This window comes from Pagrus pagrus (genome assembly GCF_965226575.1).
Source record: "Pagrus pagrus genome assembly, chromosome: 14".
Classification (NCBI taxonomy): domain Eukaryota; kingdom Metazoa; phylum Chordata; class Actinopteri; order Spariformes; family Sparidae; genus Pagrus; species Pagrus pagrus.
In genome coordinates, this window is record NC_140198.1 from 15,183,660 (window position 1) to 15,202,280 (window position 18,621).

The 18,621-nt window shown below is 41.1% G+C and overlaps 1 protein-coding gene across 5 annotated transcripts in view; it reads right to left on the minus strand.

The window, feature by feature from the left end:
• The window catches only part of LOC311269366 (roundabout homolog 1-like), a 103,553-nt gene that overhangs the window by 66,258 nt on the left and 18,674 nt on the right, over nt 1-18,621 (minus strand). Inside the window, exon 1 of one of the 5 annotated variants that reach the window (XM_084373480.1) lies at nt 16,211-16,783. The exons of the other annotated variants lie outside the window; for them this stretch is intronic. Within the exon in view, the coding sequence (XP_084229606.1) occupies nt 16,211-16,271 (61 nt within the window). The 5' untranslated portion in view covers nt 16,272-16,783. Of the gene's footprint in view, nt 1-16,210; nt 16,784-18,621 lie in introns of those variants that run through there. 5 annotated transcript variants of the gene reach the window in all.

The window sequence follows — 18,621 nt, forward strand, 5'->3', positions numbered from 1 at the left end:
GCTCAAGGCTAAATGAGTGCAAAAATTGACAAAGGCTTGTACAAAGGCAGGTAATTACCCACTTAAAAACATCGTCAGTTACATACTCCTGGACTTTTTTTTAAACAAGAGCACGAGCATGTTGTTTCTTTGTGCTGGCAAGGTGCAAATATAGCTTGACGGTTTCTAATGTACAGTAGATTGGTAGCAGCCTTTCCAGATGGGAAATATTAAACTATCCTACCAGAGTCTTAAAACTATCATATTTTGGGGGAAATTATTGCACACAGAACACAGATTCAAACCAATTTTAACATGCCTACCAATCTAGCCATTTCAGTTTCAACCTGATGTAACAAGCTGACGAAGCTATGAAGCATGGGAGGGGGTGTCCATCAGTCTGTCATTACAAAATTAAATAACAAGACAGCACAACTGTAAGCCTGTTCATATTCTACAGTTAAGGCCATGAGCAAAGCTAGTTAAATGAATAACTGGGCTTACGTGGTGCATTAAAAACAAGTCAATTTGAATGCAGCAAATTCAAGCTTAAGATGGAAAGTTCACACAGGTTACAAGAAAACAAATTTTTTTCACTAAACCCTATTGTACCAAGCTACAGAGATGGTTTGGGATTTTTTTGGCAAGGTTTTAAGATATCCTGAGATTTATGAGATCAATGGAATTTAATTAAAACAAGTCTACGAGCCATGCCAGCAGCTTTGTGAAGCTATAGCCATGTTTTGAGCAAAAAGCTAAAGTCAGTATGCCAATACACTTACAATGACAATGTTAACATGCCAATGTCAAAAAACACAAAATCCAAGTATGGCTGATGGGAATATCAATTATTTAGTGCATGTGATGATGCAGGGTCAGCGACCCCCTTAGAGGTCTTGAAGTTACTGCAGGTGGGCCACCACATTATTGTTTGATAATATTTTCTTTATTCTAATTTAAATGAGTCTAAAAATACACACTGACATGAATCCAACATATTACTAAGAAAGATTAATTCATAAAAAACACACGTTTAATTTAGACAACATTGATGCCCTGTTCAAAATAGCAAACTAGACAGCAAACTACGTATTATTGAAACATCTTGGCCAGTTATCTGTATTATTATCCCAAGTGTACAGACATTCTTGTGATCCACAATGGATTGTTTAGTAACTTATCAAGCAAGGGACTCTGACACACCCTCCGCCTCAGAAGCCACCGGAGAAATTACAGAGGGTGAGGACTCACATGCTAACATTAGCCATGCTACAACTGCTGCTGACTTGTTTATACATGCTGCTATGGGCTGCCCTACACTTTATTGTGGACCTAGTTTCAAATGCAACAGAATTGTACATAATACACTTAGTCACTACAATATATATAGTCTGCTCTGTCTCTACCAGCTAAGGGGTCCTTGGCCTGAAAAACATTGAAGACTCTATGTGCACCAAAGTAGTACACTGACTGACCAAAGAACATTTTCAGACATTTCTCAGTGCTGTGAGCAAATGAGGAAATTTGGATAAACCCAATCTTCAGTGGCACAGCCTAGGAAGGTAACAGCTCAGAACTGAATTCTCACCTGCTCTAAGACTAATTAGTGTGCTCCACAGACTTGAAGGAAATTTCCTGTCGCATTAATGCTGAAAGAGTTCTGAATCATGTAGAAAATGAGGAAATTAATCTTAAACCACTTCAAAACAAAAGCATATTGCTATTCCAGGTAAAACCACTGTGTAGCAGTGGGCACAAATTGTAAATATTTCATTCATGTGTAATTTTACACACCGTCTAGACATTTAAACCTATAACAGAACAATATAAACAAGGTGTCCGCTGTGCACACATGCCGCCTACCTTTCTTAATTGTGTTTGGCTGATGCCTAAGGGTCCATGCAGCTCCCTAAGCTCCCTGGCATTACAGAAAGGCAATATCAGCCAGCCACAAGTGGGCCCACAGAAGAACAGGCTTTATCTGCAAAGGGCCAGCAGCCAGCGTACAATCAGTATGCAAAAACATGCACACAGATGCACAATGGAGTACATACATACACAGCAAAGGTCATTTGTAGCACCTGTGCCCCTACAAATATGCTTTTTCTGTCAATCATCCCTGAGGCAGTTCTGTTGTCTTGTGAAGATCTAGGGCGAGAATGGCAGTGAAGAGCAGCAAACACAAAAGAGAAGGGAGTATGTCTGTGTAGTTCTGTCTCAGTCAGCGAGAACAGAGGTGGGTAGAGAGTCTGTTTTCTCCACTACTGTGCAACTCTCTAGAGAATCAACTAAAAATGCAGAAAAAAAACTGAGTAGAAAGCCGTAGTATGTAGGAATAACAAGGTATTTTGTATTTTATTCAAGTAGGTTTGGTGACTAGGGTAGAAAAGAAGGCATGAGGGGATAAATTATAGGAGGAACAGAGGTGGAAAAGAGGAGATGATGAAGGGGGGGAGGCAGGGGCTTTAAAACAACAAATCATGAGCGCTGAGATTATTATAACAGAATGTGACAAATATGAGTGTAATTTACAGCAGCGCTGGTGGTCTTGGATCGACCTACCCCAGTGTCATTTACAGTACAATACTGTATGTATTTACAGTACAGTGAAAGGAGGCCACTATGACTGTTTGGAACCAAACCAAAGAAATATACAGAGGAAATATCAAATACCACAATCAAATTAGCGTGCTACACCGAGGTCACACTCGCTGTCAGCTCAGTGTGAAAGATGATCCTTACAGACAGGCTGACAGACACATGGACACACACACTGACACGCATGTTCCTGAGGCATCACTTGGAGACTTAGGTTACAGTTTTCGCCTCGGTCTCACGCTCAAACTCAAAAACTTCCGAATTCACTTCTTACAAATCTACATAATTGTCTCTTTGTGGGTGACATTTATCAATGTACAATGCTGCGGACTGCCACCCTTTGTTGCTGCTGACAGCTGTGTGACACAATCAGCATGCTCACTGACTCTGACACCAAGCCTACCAGAGCCACAGTGGTGGAAATGGCAAATCTCCACCTGCCATACTGTGGGATTACCTGTGCTCGAGTGCCAATGCCACTCTGGAAAAGAAGCAGTCAGCTAACAATGGCAGGCAGATTTTGTGGAGGCTTAAGAGTGTGCAGTAAATGGAACAGCTATGTCTTGTTAAGGAAATCCCTTTTGTTTCAGTCTGCAAAAGTAATTTAGTTGTCTTTTTTTGTGATCCGTGGGCTAGATCGTGGATCAAAGTCTACGGTTTTAATGGCGAGACAGAGATTTCCAGAAGTGTCTGAGTTCACAGCAGTGCTCTCGTAAGTCAAATGACACCACATGTTTGAAGAGACAGCTATCCCAGGCCAGATCAACAAGGCAGATATCAAGAGAACAAAGCTAAATGACACATGCAGACTTATATGCTTTTAGTTACACAGAGAAAGGACCACAATAGCATCAAAGAGTACTGCAGTGAAAGCCTCAAACGAACTAAGCGAACTACTGCAGTTGTTTCACTTTCAGTCAGTTTGAATTAGCTCAGATATTGCTGGATGGATGTCAGCACTTCTCCACCTTTGGCCTGACAAACAGCGCCAAGTCTCCATTAGACAAAAATAATGGATTAAGCATAACTTTATTTTGCTGGATGAGAGCTGTCAGCACTTCCATCCCAAAATACACTTCACAGACCCAGACTAGACAGCCTTCTGACTCTGTGACACTTAAATCACAGCAGCAAAGTATTAGTGTGACAAGTGGGTGATATTATGCAAGTGTTTGCTGTGCTTCACTGCGCTACCTTTGGTATTTTAAGCACATCTGATTATACAGAAATGTCAGCAAAACATCCAACAAATCCTCTCGTCTCAGGCCGAGTTCTGGCTAATTTGAATTCAGCGCTGCATCGAAGGTGCTATAAGAGACGCAAGGAACGCGTATTAAAATCTGCGACGAAGTACATATACATCTTTGACACGTCAACAGTGTTGTTTATTCGCATTCTTTTGATGACGTTAGTTCATTTTTTGAAAGTTTTAACCTCAAATTTCTTGCCATATCTTACAAATTACTCCTTTTAAATATGAAGATGGAGCCAGGAGACTTAGCGAAGCTATGCCCTGCCAAGAAACAGCCCAACATATGAAACATAGGGATAGGGATTTAACATACAACAAGATACAATGTGTTAATAAGTAAGCTTTAACAATCCAGGTAGGAGGGACAGGACAGGGTTAGGGTTAGGTTTCCAGTTTACGCAATAGCTGAGCTACATGTTACGTCTCCTGGCTTTAGTTTCATACGGTTCGATATCAATCTCTCGGCTCTCATCTGACTCTCGGCATGAAAGTGAATAAGCATATTTCCCAACTTACAGCAGGCTGACTCATCGGAAAATAAACCATTTGTGTTGCTCATCCCTTGGAGACACATACTCCAAACATACACACACACTCATTCATTTGTAAAGTTAAACACAGGCAACCAATAAATGCCAGACATTCTTTCTCAGGCTGTATAAACTACAATTAAGTGGAACAGTTGAAGACTGTCATTCACCCAAGTATGTGGGGGAAGGAATGTGAGTGTGTTTCTATGCCTGTGTGTGGCCAGGACAAGGTGTCTGCAACCACACTCTCTCTTACCTTGTGCAGACACATTTGATCTTCTTAAATTACGTTTGTACAGGTCATTTTAATCACGTGGAAGTTATGAAAAACTATGATTACAATGCTGTGAATCAGAGTTTCTTCCCTCTGCACCCGTCCCGACAACACAATACACAATGAGGCAATCTCCAGAGAGGAGAGTCAAGGTCATGGACACGATAACACCTCCCAACTGCAGCGCCCAGATGTTCAGGCAAGATACCAGCTAAGTGGAAATGCATGAGGAATACGCTAACACACGGATGGCTAAAGAATTCATATTACAAGATGCTGAGAAAGATTTGTTTATCGATTAATCTACCAATTATTTTTTTCAATGAATCAATTAATCTTTTAGTCTATACAATGTCAGAAAATAGTTTAAAATGCAATTTAGTTATTCATGTATGTATTGCTTCATGAAGTCAGGGCCCTAAATTGTTTTTTCCAGCCCAATAATCCAAGATTGTACCAAAAAAAAAAACTTTGGGTTGCCAGCTGTTAAATGCTCAGTGGGAAGGTAACAAGCGGAGAAGTCCCCAGGGCTGTCTGGAACCAGAACATCGCTGGTAGACGGTAAACGTCTGAGCCAACTAGGTCACCGGGACACTTCAGCTGGAGAACAAATTCATTGGGCCGTCAATGACACACAAGCAAAAACAAACATAGGGAGCAAAACATACTGCATTTTTCATCTAATATCCCTGCAATTAGAAGGAATAGAATAATATTTTGTTGCCTCGGTTGACTTCTTCATATGTCACATTCAAATGATTTGCTGGTCAAATGCACATGGCGTATTCCCAGCTATGCAAATACTGTTTACTGCTAATCTCTTATTATGTTAAATATTATCAGCATTTCCTAAACATTGTGCCTTTTATACACAGACTGTACTGTATATTGCTTTGACATATGAACAGTTAAGCTGAGGTGTCTGATTGTAAGCGGCTTACCTCCTATATTTGCGATGAGAAACACCTTAGGAGCACACGACTGCCTGGAAAGGCCGGCCGCCCATCTGAGAGGCTTATCCTCACTCCATTAAATGTTCAGTGGAAAGTAAAGTGGGTGTATAGGCCATTGATTATCGCTCAGGCAGAGCTTGAAAGTCAAACTTCCCATGAATACAGACAGACCCTGAAGTGGCAAAGAGCTGGTTTGTTTCAAAAGAAAGAATCCACTTTGAGTTGATTTTTCAGACTGATTTGCTACAGCTGCCTCATCTTCTCATCACTTAGTTACGTTGTAGTCTGCAGTATTTAGTGTTAACACTTAAACAGACTGTATAATGTATGTTTGACCATCTGTAGTTTGTCATGTTTCCTTCTTGTCCTTTGAGGCTCGTTGTAAAGTTGTAAAACATTCTTGCTACACTTACTAACACTACACTGAATTAATACATTAATATTGCATTAGCTTCATGCTGTGTCATTGCATGTCACAAAGTGCATGTCTGCATGACCTACATTTATTTTCGGCCTTAATGGCGCCCCTGGTAGTGGCAGCCCAGATGTGAACGGACTGTCACACTGTGAGGGGAGTGAGACTTTGCCCTGAGCATCAAACCCATCTACAGAACGTAAGCTCTCTCTCAGGACTTCTGCTTTCTAAAGTCTCACTCCGTACATGTGTGCATGCACGTATCAACAGACACACGTAAATTCCAACACAGAAACAAGCTCCCGTTTGCCTCTAAATCGCTCGTCTCACTCTCAATTACTGTCTCTGTAATGAAGAGTCAGAGCGAGTGGCCGCAGCGATGGATGTTTTCGGACTGCAATGGCACTAAAAGCAATCACAGCATTAGCTTAATAGTCCAAGAGGACATTTATGAGAGGGTACACTCAGCCACAGGAGATTATAGGTTAGTGCTGTGTAGATTCACTCAAATTTTGTTAATAACCAGTGTAGTAGCAGAAGAGGACGATCAGTCTCAAAGGCCCCATGGTGTGAGAGTAGGTGGGTAGCCACTCTATGGTTTTAATACCCTTATAGTCGGAGAACATTTATATCTGATTTGCACAGAATAGTTTGACACGTTGGAAGATATTCTGACTGTCAAGCCAAGAATTAAATGAGAGGATTGATACCACTCAAATGTTAGGTAGGGTGCCAGAAACAGGGGACAGTTAGCCTAGCTTAGCAAAAGAAATCAGCCCAAAGATCTCCGGTTAAAACAGTAAAATTGGGCTCCTCTTTCTGATTCAAAGCACATGACACCCTCTCGTGATAGTGGTGTCCAGTTATCTGAGCTGCCTGCCACCTGTCTCACTTGTGTGTGCTTCTTGGTAACATCTGTGCACAAAGACTTCATGAAGGATGAAAAGTATATACAAATGCATATTAAGAAATGCTTTGGTGTTTCTCAAAATGGTTTTCAAATCTTTACACAGCAGTCTGACGGTCTAAAAAAACAGCAACGGTTGTCTGACGTGTTGGCGGCAGACAAGCCAAGAAAACCAAATGGATATCTTATCATAACACAGCTGCTGCTGCTGCTGCCGCAGCTGCTGGTGGTGCCACATTGTTATCTGGTGGAAATAAAGTCCACATTTTAAATATTAGGTCTTGTTAAGAAGGAGATAAATCCTTATTTATCAATCATACAATGTACAACATTGTGAAACTCTCTGCATTTGACGCAATCCTGAGGAGCAGTGGGCAGCCAATGGGTTCCAGATCTAAGCTAATGCCTTGGTCAAGGGCACTGGCTGGAGAATTAACCTAATATACAGGTTTTGATGCTGCAGGAAATCCACGCAAGTATGGCGAAAACATGCAACTATAACTATAAATACAACTGTAAATCTTTTTTTCAAGAAATTCTGATGCAGCCTGCTTGTTGAGTTGCAGCACGCACAGGCCACGAAACAAATGTGTGTCCCTCCAACAACTTCCTATTCAAAACATTAATATCTTGAATTAATTGCGGGGATATGAATCAATGAGTTAATACATAAAGCCAAGAGCTTCATCTATAAATCCAGTGTATAATAGGTAAACCTAACATGCGTATGTATTTTTTCAGACACTAGTCTAACAACAGTACCTGCAGGGAGCAGCAATACTACAAGTGGCAATAAAGCACCACACTGGAAGCAGCCAAGAAGTCAGAGTTCAGCGTGGATGAGAAGCAGCTTCTGGGGCTCAATAATATCCTGACCTCTTTTTTCACAGCAAACCTGCTTGTGTCAATCACTTCCACTGGCCAAATATCATTTTAACTGTGTTCCTGACAAATTGCTTTTGCTATGAAGTATTGACGTCAATCCTTTTTTTTAAAATCGCTGAATAGTTAAAAGCTTCCCCTCTGATGAGCTTTTCCAACTGATTTTCACAAGGTGATTAAAACTGCTCATCTGGTAGTAATTTGAGAATTTATCTGTGTGAACAGCTTTTTATTTGGCTCCATTCGCGGAGCTGCTGTTGATCACACATGTTGGCACTGGGCTCAGGGGTTTGGTTGTTGACGTAAGGCGGAAAAGCCCAGCTTTCCAGTCTGGATGGCCATGTTGTGTGGATTGACTTTGAGAGTATGAGTCCAAAAGTCTCTCTGTGCTTTCATGATTAATATGACAATCGCAAGTGAAGTGGACAGTGTGCGGGAGTCTTTTTCCTGATGATTATTATGACAGAAAATGCTTTACCTGGTGTTTCTGAGGTAGACTCTGTGTGCTCTAATACATTGCTTTAAGAGTGCAAAACTTAGCTTACAATCTAAAAAATCTTGGCAAAAGTTATAATGATCTGCCGGTTGACGAGACGTTCACTCAACTGTTACATGTTATTGTAATTATTTGTGGAAAAAAAAGCTGAAGGCAACAATTTGTCTTAACTCTCATTGCCAAACCAACACTGATTGGAATAAAGCAGCTTTTAAAGTCTGGCTGCAGTCCACACTTGATACCAATCTTGCACGTCATAATAAAGTCGTATTTGAAGTGAGCAAAACAGCGCAGGTATTTTGGTTGATTGGAAATAAAGTGTATTTCTTTGCCCTTAGTTCTTATTGGCTTAGAAAGCTATGGGGAGAAAATGTCTGCGAGATTAATGACTGTCTGACGTTCGCTTTTATCTCTGTGTTCATGCATACAGATTCTGAACATGGAGTTAATTACTGCGTTTCAGAACACGGCCACCAAAGTCTGCAGATGTCACAGTGCACCCCTCTTCCTAACACCTTGACACTCTCCCTACCCACACTGCCTTTCCTTCCTACGCCCCCATTAACCTGAGGCAATTTTTTTTTCCAAACATGGTAAGATGCCATTGGCTACCATACCAATCAGCAACCCTTAGTTGTATGGACTTCTGAAAGATGGCCTTCGGCTACATTGTAACCCAGCACTGCATGGGGAAAATGGAATGTAAGAAAGTACAGCCCGGATCCAAGGCGCTATTTTTCTTCTTTTTTGATGACACAAGTCTTACTTATATAAACTCTCGGGTTGAATTAGCAGATGGAAAATTTGAAGATTCTTGATGAGAAAATAAATAGATTATTTTTTTCTTGTGAACTGGTCAGGGAGACATCAAAAGCCTCAATGAAATGTAATAAAGGCACTGTAATATGATGAGGGAAATACAATCAAAGAAGCTTAGGATATTGCAATGATGGCCATTATTACCATGGAATAGATAATGGCACATTATAACCACCTCCTCTATCACATAACTTGTTAGATGCTCTAAATCCCTGGATCAAGCAAAGTAAACAAACAATCTCTTTAACAGGGTTGAAATTTCGCTTCAGAATGCAGAAAATCAGCTTCAGAATCTAAGAGGAGATCGAACAGAAATACACAATTCTCCATTTATTTGCTTTGGCAAATATCTCCCCTTAAATCATCATTCACAGCGCGTCACACGTCATGCAATTCCTACATAATACAAATATCTCCCACCGGCTCTCCCACCAGTTAATGAGCCTGCATGTCAAAATGCTCGAGATGCTTTGAGAGACCGCATTCCGACCCCAACCTCTGCTTAATGAAGGTAACATTAGGTAGGTCTTCTCCCTGTAATAACAAGGTCAGTCCTGAGGGCTTAATACTCATACTGATCCACCCGCTCTCCTCATCATCACTGAAGGACTGGGGTTGGGTTAGATGTGTTCTGATCAAGGCTGTCAGAATAAATTTTGATATTAGAATGGAAAGCTAAAGTCATAAAATCATCAAATCAAACCTGACAAATGTTTCAAAAATTGATTCATTTTTTTAACAGTCAATTGAACTGAACGCATCAGCAGCTCCCAGAGCCTCGGCTTATCGACTCTATAAGACAAGTCACCGGGAGCATATGGATTCTATTGATTATTAGCCGCCTGACTGGCGAGGAGATGACTCACACAGAGGTAATCTTGAGAAGCATCTCTGAGGTTTATGACCTTTAAAGCTGTCCTTTCAAAATATTAATTCTCCCCATTACTCTCGAGGAACACTGTCCAGCGTCACTCTGGAAGCAATCACTGCAGCATTTCAATCACTGCCAGCACAGATGGACAAGCTGTAAGGGCACATGGATACAACGCTTTGTTTCCGTTTTGTTTGTCTGATAAAGAAAAAAGAAAGATCTGACAGGCTTGATAATTAGAGTGTACAAGGTGTGGGATGTCTTCACAAATCACTTATAAAAACTGAAAACTATAAAGAGCAGATTTATTTAGAGAAGTAATTATCCAAAGTGCCTCAGCACACAGCCAGCTGGACACTGACCTCAGAACAGGAAACGGAGGCCAAAGGAGAACAAACAGCCTGGAGAAAACCACAAACCCACGGGAATTTCTGAGCCAGTCTATCCAGATGAGCGTGGCTATTGGCTCACTATTTAAGGTTCTCCTCGCAATTATTTTGAAAAGGAACTGAGAGCAGCATCTCGGGGTGGTAGAAAGATTAAACAAATTAACTTAACCTGACAAATAGTTCTGCAATGCCATTAGGCTTATTTTTGTGGTGTTCGTCTGCAACCTTCATTTTTTTATCAGCCTAAATAGATGACAGAATAATTTGGTTAGTGCAAATTGTGTCTGGCTAATTTAGGACATCACTGAGGTGGCAGTGAACACGAAACTTCAAGTTTAATATTTCAACTTCATGCTCAGCTTCGTCCCTTTGTACCTTCAAAGTAAAATCGAGTTGTTTTAATAATTTCATTACTTAATCACTATATGAGACTTTATATCTTCTTAGATGGAGCAAGTGTTGTCTTTTCCTGGTTTTAAAGGCTACATTACAGTAAAGTGATATCATGTTATGAACTTTCCAGACTGTTCTACTTTTCCTAATGCTTGCCTTTACCCACTTAGTCATTATATCCACATTAATGCGGATATCCCTACAATATTGTCAATATTTGATAAAATATCATTATCTTCATTATAGTTGCTCAAGAAGGCATTATTGTGCTTTAATAAGAGCTTGCTTATGCAAACAATTGAAATAGCTGACTGGACAAATGACTTATGCTGTGGTTCTTTTTACAGAGATGAGTGGAAAAGGTTGTAGGAGGAAGTAGGGCTGTGGGAGGATCCCTCAGGCACAGAACCTGCTACCTCTGTGGGGAGGTAAGATAGTAATTGATCCGCCAAAATAAGGAGTAGTGTGTGCAGGAGTGTGTAGGTATGTGTGCGCCCGTGTGAAGGTGTGATGACCTGTGAACTCCAGGCCCCACAGGCACTTGTTAAAGCTCTCAGTAGCTTCCCCCTCCCCAGGGTTGGCAACCACGCTCGGCCTCACAGCACCACAGGAAACCAGCGAGTAAACAAGGGAAACAATCATGAATCACAGCTTTCGGCACACAATCCACAAACACACATTAATAAAAACAAGCTTACGCTAACACCATTAAGTATGCATTTATGCACATTCAGTCAGATCCAAACAATTGCGGCACGGTCTGCTGGGGTTTGAGAGACAAGAGGGAAACAGTCTCGGTTATTCTGCTAGAATAGTTCTCGGGTTCTCATGAGTATTTGTCGAGTAATAATGACCCGAAAACATCTGTGTCAAACAACGTTCATTTGGCATGACCTCATTTTTACGAGGACTGAGTGTGTGGATGCTCTGTATGGCAATGAGCTCACAGTCTAAGGTTTAAGGTGGACATCCGACTGAACTATAATTGCAGAATCAGCTGATTGAAGTCCAGAAAAACAGGTTTGATGGATCTAAAGGATTTGATGCTGAAAGAGAGCAGGGTATGCCAGAGACGCATGCTAAATTAGCATTCAGTGCACCTTCTTTATGAAACAGAGTAGTTTCAGCACATTCTCAGTCAGCATGAATAAAGCAGAGAGCAGCCACACCTTGAACACATTTCTTATTCCTCTCCCAGATGTTGAAGTATTCCAACGAATAAACAACATTAATGAAGACGCTTTTCCAACCACGCCGTTCTCAGGCGAAGCTTATTAGCTGCATTATTCCTAAGAAAAGAACAGAAGGAATTTGACAATTCCATCCAGCAAACAAAGGAATTCCGGTACAAAGATGTCCCATCGGCCCCATCATCCATAGCGAAGAAGTCCTCATTAGCAGTGGGACTCAGCTCATCACTGTCACCATCACAAAGACTACAGGGACTCCTGTTAGCTTAGGGGGCAACACAGCGGGCCAGCCTCCACCCAATCAAGCCATCATTACTTAAAGTCCAGCGTTCTGTAACAAGTGCCGTGCAGTATTTTGGGTCACAACAGTCAACCTCTCGCAGCAATGAGTGTCAGTCGCCGAAGCAGCGTGAGTAAGTACATGTGAACTCTGACCGGTGCGCAGCTAACTCCAGCAGGTCAGCCACATGTCTCAGTCAAACTTTTCCCTATGGGGTTGCACACTGCACTGCACCAGTGATGGAATTAAGCTGCGTTCTGCTGGTCTCTGATCCCCTCTCGTACTCGCTCGTTCTCTGGTAACACACTGATGAGAGGGTCTGTAAAGGTAAAATAAGCCTCGGAGGACCTCGGTCACTTACTGCTAAAGTAATTAGCCTAGTTATTAGTTCAGTTATGACGATATTAATCCTGTGCGCTTTGAAATCTGCAATTGTGAGACAACCGTGAAAATAAAGGATACCAGGAGGGGCCATTCTTTTATTCTCCAGTGATGCTTTCTTTTTTGGGATAGTGTTTACAGGCCATCGAACAAAGCAGGTAGAATGGCGAGGCTAGTCACAGCATCACTCTGGGGATGCATAATTTAGCTCCGCGGGATGAAAGGGACAAAGCCATCTCGACACGAGCATATGCTTTTAATGGCCATCATTTAGATTATTATGTATCATCCAATTACCGTTGGCAGATTTATTATGCGGATATTAAACTCTCAGCGAAGAGGCGTTCAGGTTTCCCTTTGCTCTGAGTACGATGAAGTCACTTAACAGGAGTGACTTTAGGAGATCGATGTTTTAATGATGAACCATTGCATGTTTTTATGCTACAGTCAGGATACCATAGAGGGGATCAGTTGGTATACATTCAACAAAAGCAGGTTGGAAAAAACTGTTTGATTGCAATTTGTTAAGCATGGATCGTTTTCAAGGACAGGCATATGAGCCTGGCAGCTTTCCCAGCTATAATGTTTGAAAATCCCTGCAATCTATGGGGGGATAGGGATGTGGTAAACACACGCACACGCATGTTTAAACAGGACGTGCCGTGTGCATTTGGTGTTCCTTATCAACTCTTTCAACTCATATATTTTGGCTGACAACTGCAGTGCTGGGCCCGTCAGAGACAATATGTCAGATATGCTCGATTGCACTGTAACTGTGGCCAGGAAACTAAAAAAAGAAGAAGAAAGCTCCCTTTGCTCGGTGGTCAAGATCATTGAATACATTCCTCCAGTAGGGGCTAGGTTTCCTGTACGGGTTCCTCAAGTGAATAAAGCAACAGTTAGGAGCAATTAAAAGATTTTATTGACCCTTGAAGTCTTTGTTGACAGTTTGTTGCCTGCACTTAAGTTCAAATTGCCGAAGAATCAGAGAACTTGCTCAAAGATTACAGGGGAACAGGACAACATGTCTAACTTAAGCACACATCTCCTTGAATACTCCTGAAACTCTCAGGATTGCGTGGTTACCAAGTTTGTCAGTTTGGAAATTGAGAGACAACGAAGTGGAAAATTGGTGTCATACACATTTTTGTCCTCTTGATGTGGACAGGCAAGCCTTAGTATGTTTCCTTTTTAGATTCACCACCGAATTTTAAGAAAAGAGTTGGTAAAAGGCTGTATTATATCCACATGTTTACACTGTACAGCACGCAGCTTCTGCTATGGGATGTTTGGAAGAACATTTGGTGAATCATCTTCGGTTTGGAAAGTGTTATATAAATATACTTATCATAATATGTTAATTTCGAGGAGTGGTGAAACAGCCAAGAATAACGTTAAACCCACATGTATTCTGAAGCGGGCAAAGCTTGGAAAAAATCTGCCTCTATACTGTCAAATAAAGGAAGTCCAGCAGCAGAGAAAGACATCACTCACTGTCAGACTGAAAACATATTGTTCTTTTTTCATTCTGTGACCACTGCTAATGTTACTGACAGCTGTCTTTGTCTTGCAGAGTGAACACAACTGGAGCCAGTGGGGAATCTGAGGGACCCGAATTTTCTAAGGTTACTGGTGAATATTTTCACAAAAATCCATTCAGTAGCTTGGAATATGCAATACATATACAGTATAGCCTATGTATATATGTTTACATCTCAGATTCCTTAAAAGTTGGGACACTGTGTAAAACGGAAATAAAAACAGAACGCAACCAGTTTTACCAGAGCCCAATTAGAAATATTCTTTATCCAATCATGTGTTGTAATAAAGTGGTGAACCTCCCCAATCCTTGCTAATGAATGACTGAGCCTTTGGAGGATGCCCCTTTCATACCCAATCTTGACACTTTCACCTGTTACTGTTAAACCAGTTTACCTGTGGAATGTTGTCTTTTGTTGCTCTTAGAACGTATTGCTGGCATCAAATTCAGATTATGCATATATTTATAAAATGGGTGTAAGCCAAAAGGATTAACAAATGATCACATTCTGTTATGTTTTACACAGCATCCCAACTTTTTTGAAATCCATTTAGTCATTATTCTGCATAGGTGTGCCGTTGGCCCTGGTGTTCATCTTAATGTATTTTGAAAGGTTATTGTGCATTTTCAGTCCTAGTGGGTAGAGGAGGTGATGTCTCTGGATGCTCCTTCAGTGAACACTCCTGTGAGGTTTGCTGCTTGACTGTGACACAGTGTCTGATGTCAACTGGGATCAAGTCTAAAGAAAAAAATGTGCTTGAGGCAATAAAGTATAGTGGTGAGTAGAGATGAGACAGTGAAATATATTATCGGGGATCCTTATCCTGAGTGTGAATTTCCATTATCGGGGTAATCCTGAGTCGAGATAATCATTAACGTACAGTTCTTTATAGATCTGGGGATTTTTTTTTTATTGCTACAAGGGTGGAGCCCGCATCTTTTCAGTCATTCCAAAATCCTAACCCTGCCACCATGGCTGACTGTGCAGCTTGTGCATAGTATCCTCACACAAAAAAAGTTAAATCAAATGTGTGGAAACGTATTCAGCCATTCCAGTTTGCACTCAGATCTCCATTAGCACAATATTTTTTCTTAAGAAAATGTAAGGTCAGGCACTATAGTGCTATTTTAAGAGTTTTAAGCATAATTTGATGATAATCTGGATAATATCTGAATTACAATTATTTCGTCCAGGATAATCAGCACTCTAAAAAGAGCAAAATCTTTGCTGATGTGTACCACACTCACCACCTGCAATCTCAGTTATATATCAGTGTTATGCTTGGGTTAATTTTCCCTAAATGAACATTGACCTTTAAACACAAAACAGCACCAATGGCAGGTACACAGCATGTAATCCAATGCTTTTTTTTCTCTCTGTCTGCAGCACACTGCCTGAAGTTACTTTATTTTTTAAATAAATCTCTCTCTCTCAAAAATAATAACAATTATTGAAATATCTCTGTCTAGCAGTGAATGAACCATACATGACATTGACAAAGATACAGCCTCCTTTCCATCTCTTGGCAATAACACATCCTCACAAGCCTGACTGGTGCAATGGGACTGCCCAAGTCTCTCTGTTCCTCATTAACCTGCAACTCATGTAATGCATGCGCCCACTGAGGACTGAGGATGATAACCTACTAGTCCTGCTCTGACTCCTCACATGCATCTGTGCATCCCATTGACGCTATCATACACATAAAACAGCACGCTCTCACATGAACCTGACTCTATCTTCCTTTTTCTTGTCTTTTCTTTCTTTTTTTTTATACTTATTGTGGCACTTCATTTCCACTAGTGTGATAACAGCTGCTTGCGCATATAGATAGATGGGTCACTTTCAGCCACCAGGCAGCGAGCAGCATGGGTCAGGGGCCACATGCGGACACAGAGAAGAGGTGTCCGAAAATACCCGCACTGTGCCACGGATCAAACTTTTAACGATTCTGTTCCAACATCGCTACTGAAATTACTTTTGAGCTTTTATTTTGAAACTTCCCGTCCCGAAAAGTAAGATATAAGGAAAAAGCTGCATCAGCAATGAGCAAATCATACCTGAACAAATCTGTAGAAATGCCAGTAGACAGTAAATCCCCGTCAAACAGGCAGGCATCATTCAAGAGCAGCTGGACGCGGTGTAAATCCAGTCAGAATGCGCTTTGCCGGTTGTCTATTTCATCTAAACCCGCAACTTCTACCGCAGAGCCGGTGGTGAGGGGGTCCGGGTCGGAGGAGAGTTCCTGAACTCCGCACACAGAAGAGATAATAATGTTCAGAGCTGCTCCTCACACGGTGAACGTATGTTTGAATCAAAGTTCACATCAGTCGGAGACATCGTTGAGAAGTAATCCGCTCAGCGCCACTTGGGTTTCCTCCGCTCCTTCTGTCGAACTCCTCACTTCCAAATGCTGGTAACTTGGCGGAATTCATCGGTGATCAGAGACGCTGTTACTTCCACTTCAGAAGGAGCTTTCCGCGGCTCAGTAGGGAGCAAAAGAAGCCAGAGAGTAAGAAAAGCGTCTAGTTGGGCTCACTTTGATGGTTTAAATGTATAGTTTTACCCCCGGTTTCGTGGGACTGGCGCTGGTTGGATGAGGCGCCGTGCGTCTCTGCGCTCACTGATGGTTTGGTTTTCCTACCCAGTCGGAGGCTTTTTCTGTTGTGCGCAGGAGATTCCTGCGAGTCAGGCACCATTTAACCGCATAAGGATACATTCACAACACGAGGCTCCACTAGGCTTTCACATGAAGCCCCTGATGAAAAAAGATCCAGGCAACAACAGCATGATAAATGTTGGAAAAAAACAGGAAAATGACTGCAAAGCATGGGATGTGGTTGTTGTAGGTTTTTTTTTTACATCTAATAGTAAGAATATCAAATCCCGTACAAGTGGTTTCAAGCTGAAGCAGACTGTGCATCCGATTGGCTGCACAGAATTAAACGATTTAAGTGTCCATCATGATCAGATATGTTAAGAAGAGCCTTTTATGAAGTGAAGAATTCCCAAACCAAAAATGTGCTCAATATTTTAACGTGTCTACAGTTGAAAGTGAAGATAAAAAGATATTTTGACCTTGATGAATGATTTATATTGTTTTTATCCTCCTATCAAGACAGAGGGATGTGCACTTTCTCTGGGTCCTTAGTGAAAACCCAAAGGAAGCAGCTCAGGTGTCACATATGAAGAATACTGTATTCTTAATGAGCTATTAAATGTGCCTTCATCCACACCCAGCAGCAGCAGCAGCAGCAGGAATGTGCTTCTTCTTCTTTCCATGACAAAAATCGATTTTTTTGAGTTTTCACCCTCTGACCTCTCAACACACCACTGGGAAATGAAATGACATTCAAAGTGCACTAGAAACATAATGCCGAACATATTATGTCTTGCTTCCAAACATGTTGAAGTAATAATCACTCAGCCTGAGTGAAATTCTACTTCAATAAAATGCATTTTAAATTGAGAAAGATTCAGTTAATATAGTGTATATCACTGACCTGGTGAACCTCAGCATGTCTTTGGTTATCTAAGCAGGCCAGCACTCCCTCTGCTGGCTGCAGGCCTGCAGCACAGTCTGCTGCAAAGGCAGTTGTAATAGCAAAAGCCATGACATCCCCTATGTCCTCCACTGCGGTTATAAATTAGCGTAGCACTTTAAAAACCATCATTAATAAACGTTAAATATACGGTTAACTAAACTTATTTCACAGTTTCACACAAACACTTCTGGAGCTTCACAGCAAAATGGCATTGCAGTATTCCCTCTAAACAACTCAAGTAGATGGGGACTTGTTTGAAAATGTAAAAAGAAAAAAAGACCAAAAGTAAACATAAAATGACTCCATACAGCTCGTCTGGCGTAATCCAAGTCTCCGGAAGCCCCAAGATCCCAAATGGATTTGAAAAGACGTTATTTATACCCTTTTGTAAGCCATAATATTCACAGTTCCTGCTTAGCTAAAAGCGCTAACGTGTACCTGTCTGAAGTAGGTGCACAAGCTTGACCGTCGTTCTAGGGTGTAAATAATGTCTTATTTTACGTCATTTTGGGATCTGGGCTTCCGGAGACTTGGATTACACTGTACAAGTTGCATGGAGCTATTTCATGTTTTATTTCAGTTGTTTATTAAGTTTTAAAACAAGTCCCTGTCTACTTCATTTGTTTAGGAGCATGCTGCAATGCTGTTTTGCTGTGAAGCTCCAGAAATTTTTGGTGGACTACAAAACTTCACCTGACAATTTATCAGCATGGGGGTGAGGAGATAATGACTTAATTTTCATTTTTGAGTGAACTTGTCCTTTAACAAAAAGAAAAGGAATCCTTTGTAACCGATCATTAAGCCATTGTTCACTCTAAAGTAGCAACTGGTGTTTATAAACCTTTACAATTGCTTTATAAATTAGTTCTAAAGCAACTAACTATTAACTAATGATTAATCAACTATAAATGTGCCATTTATTAATG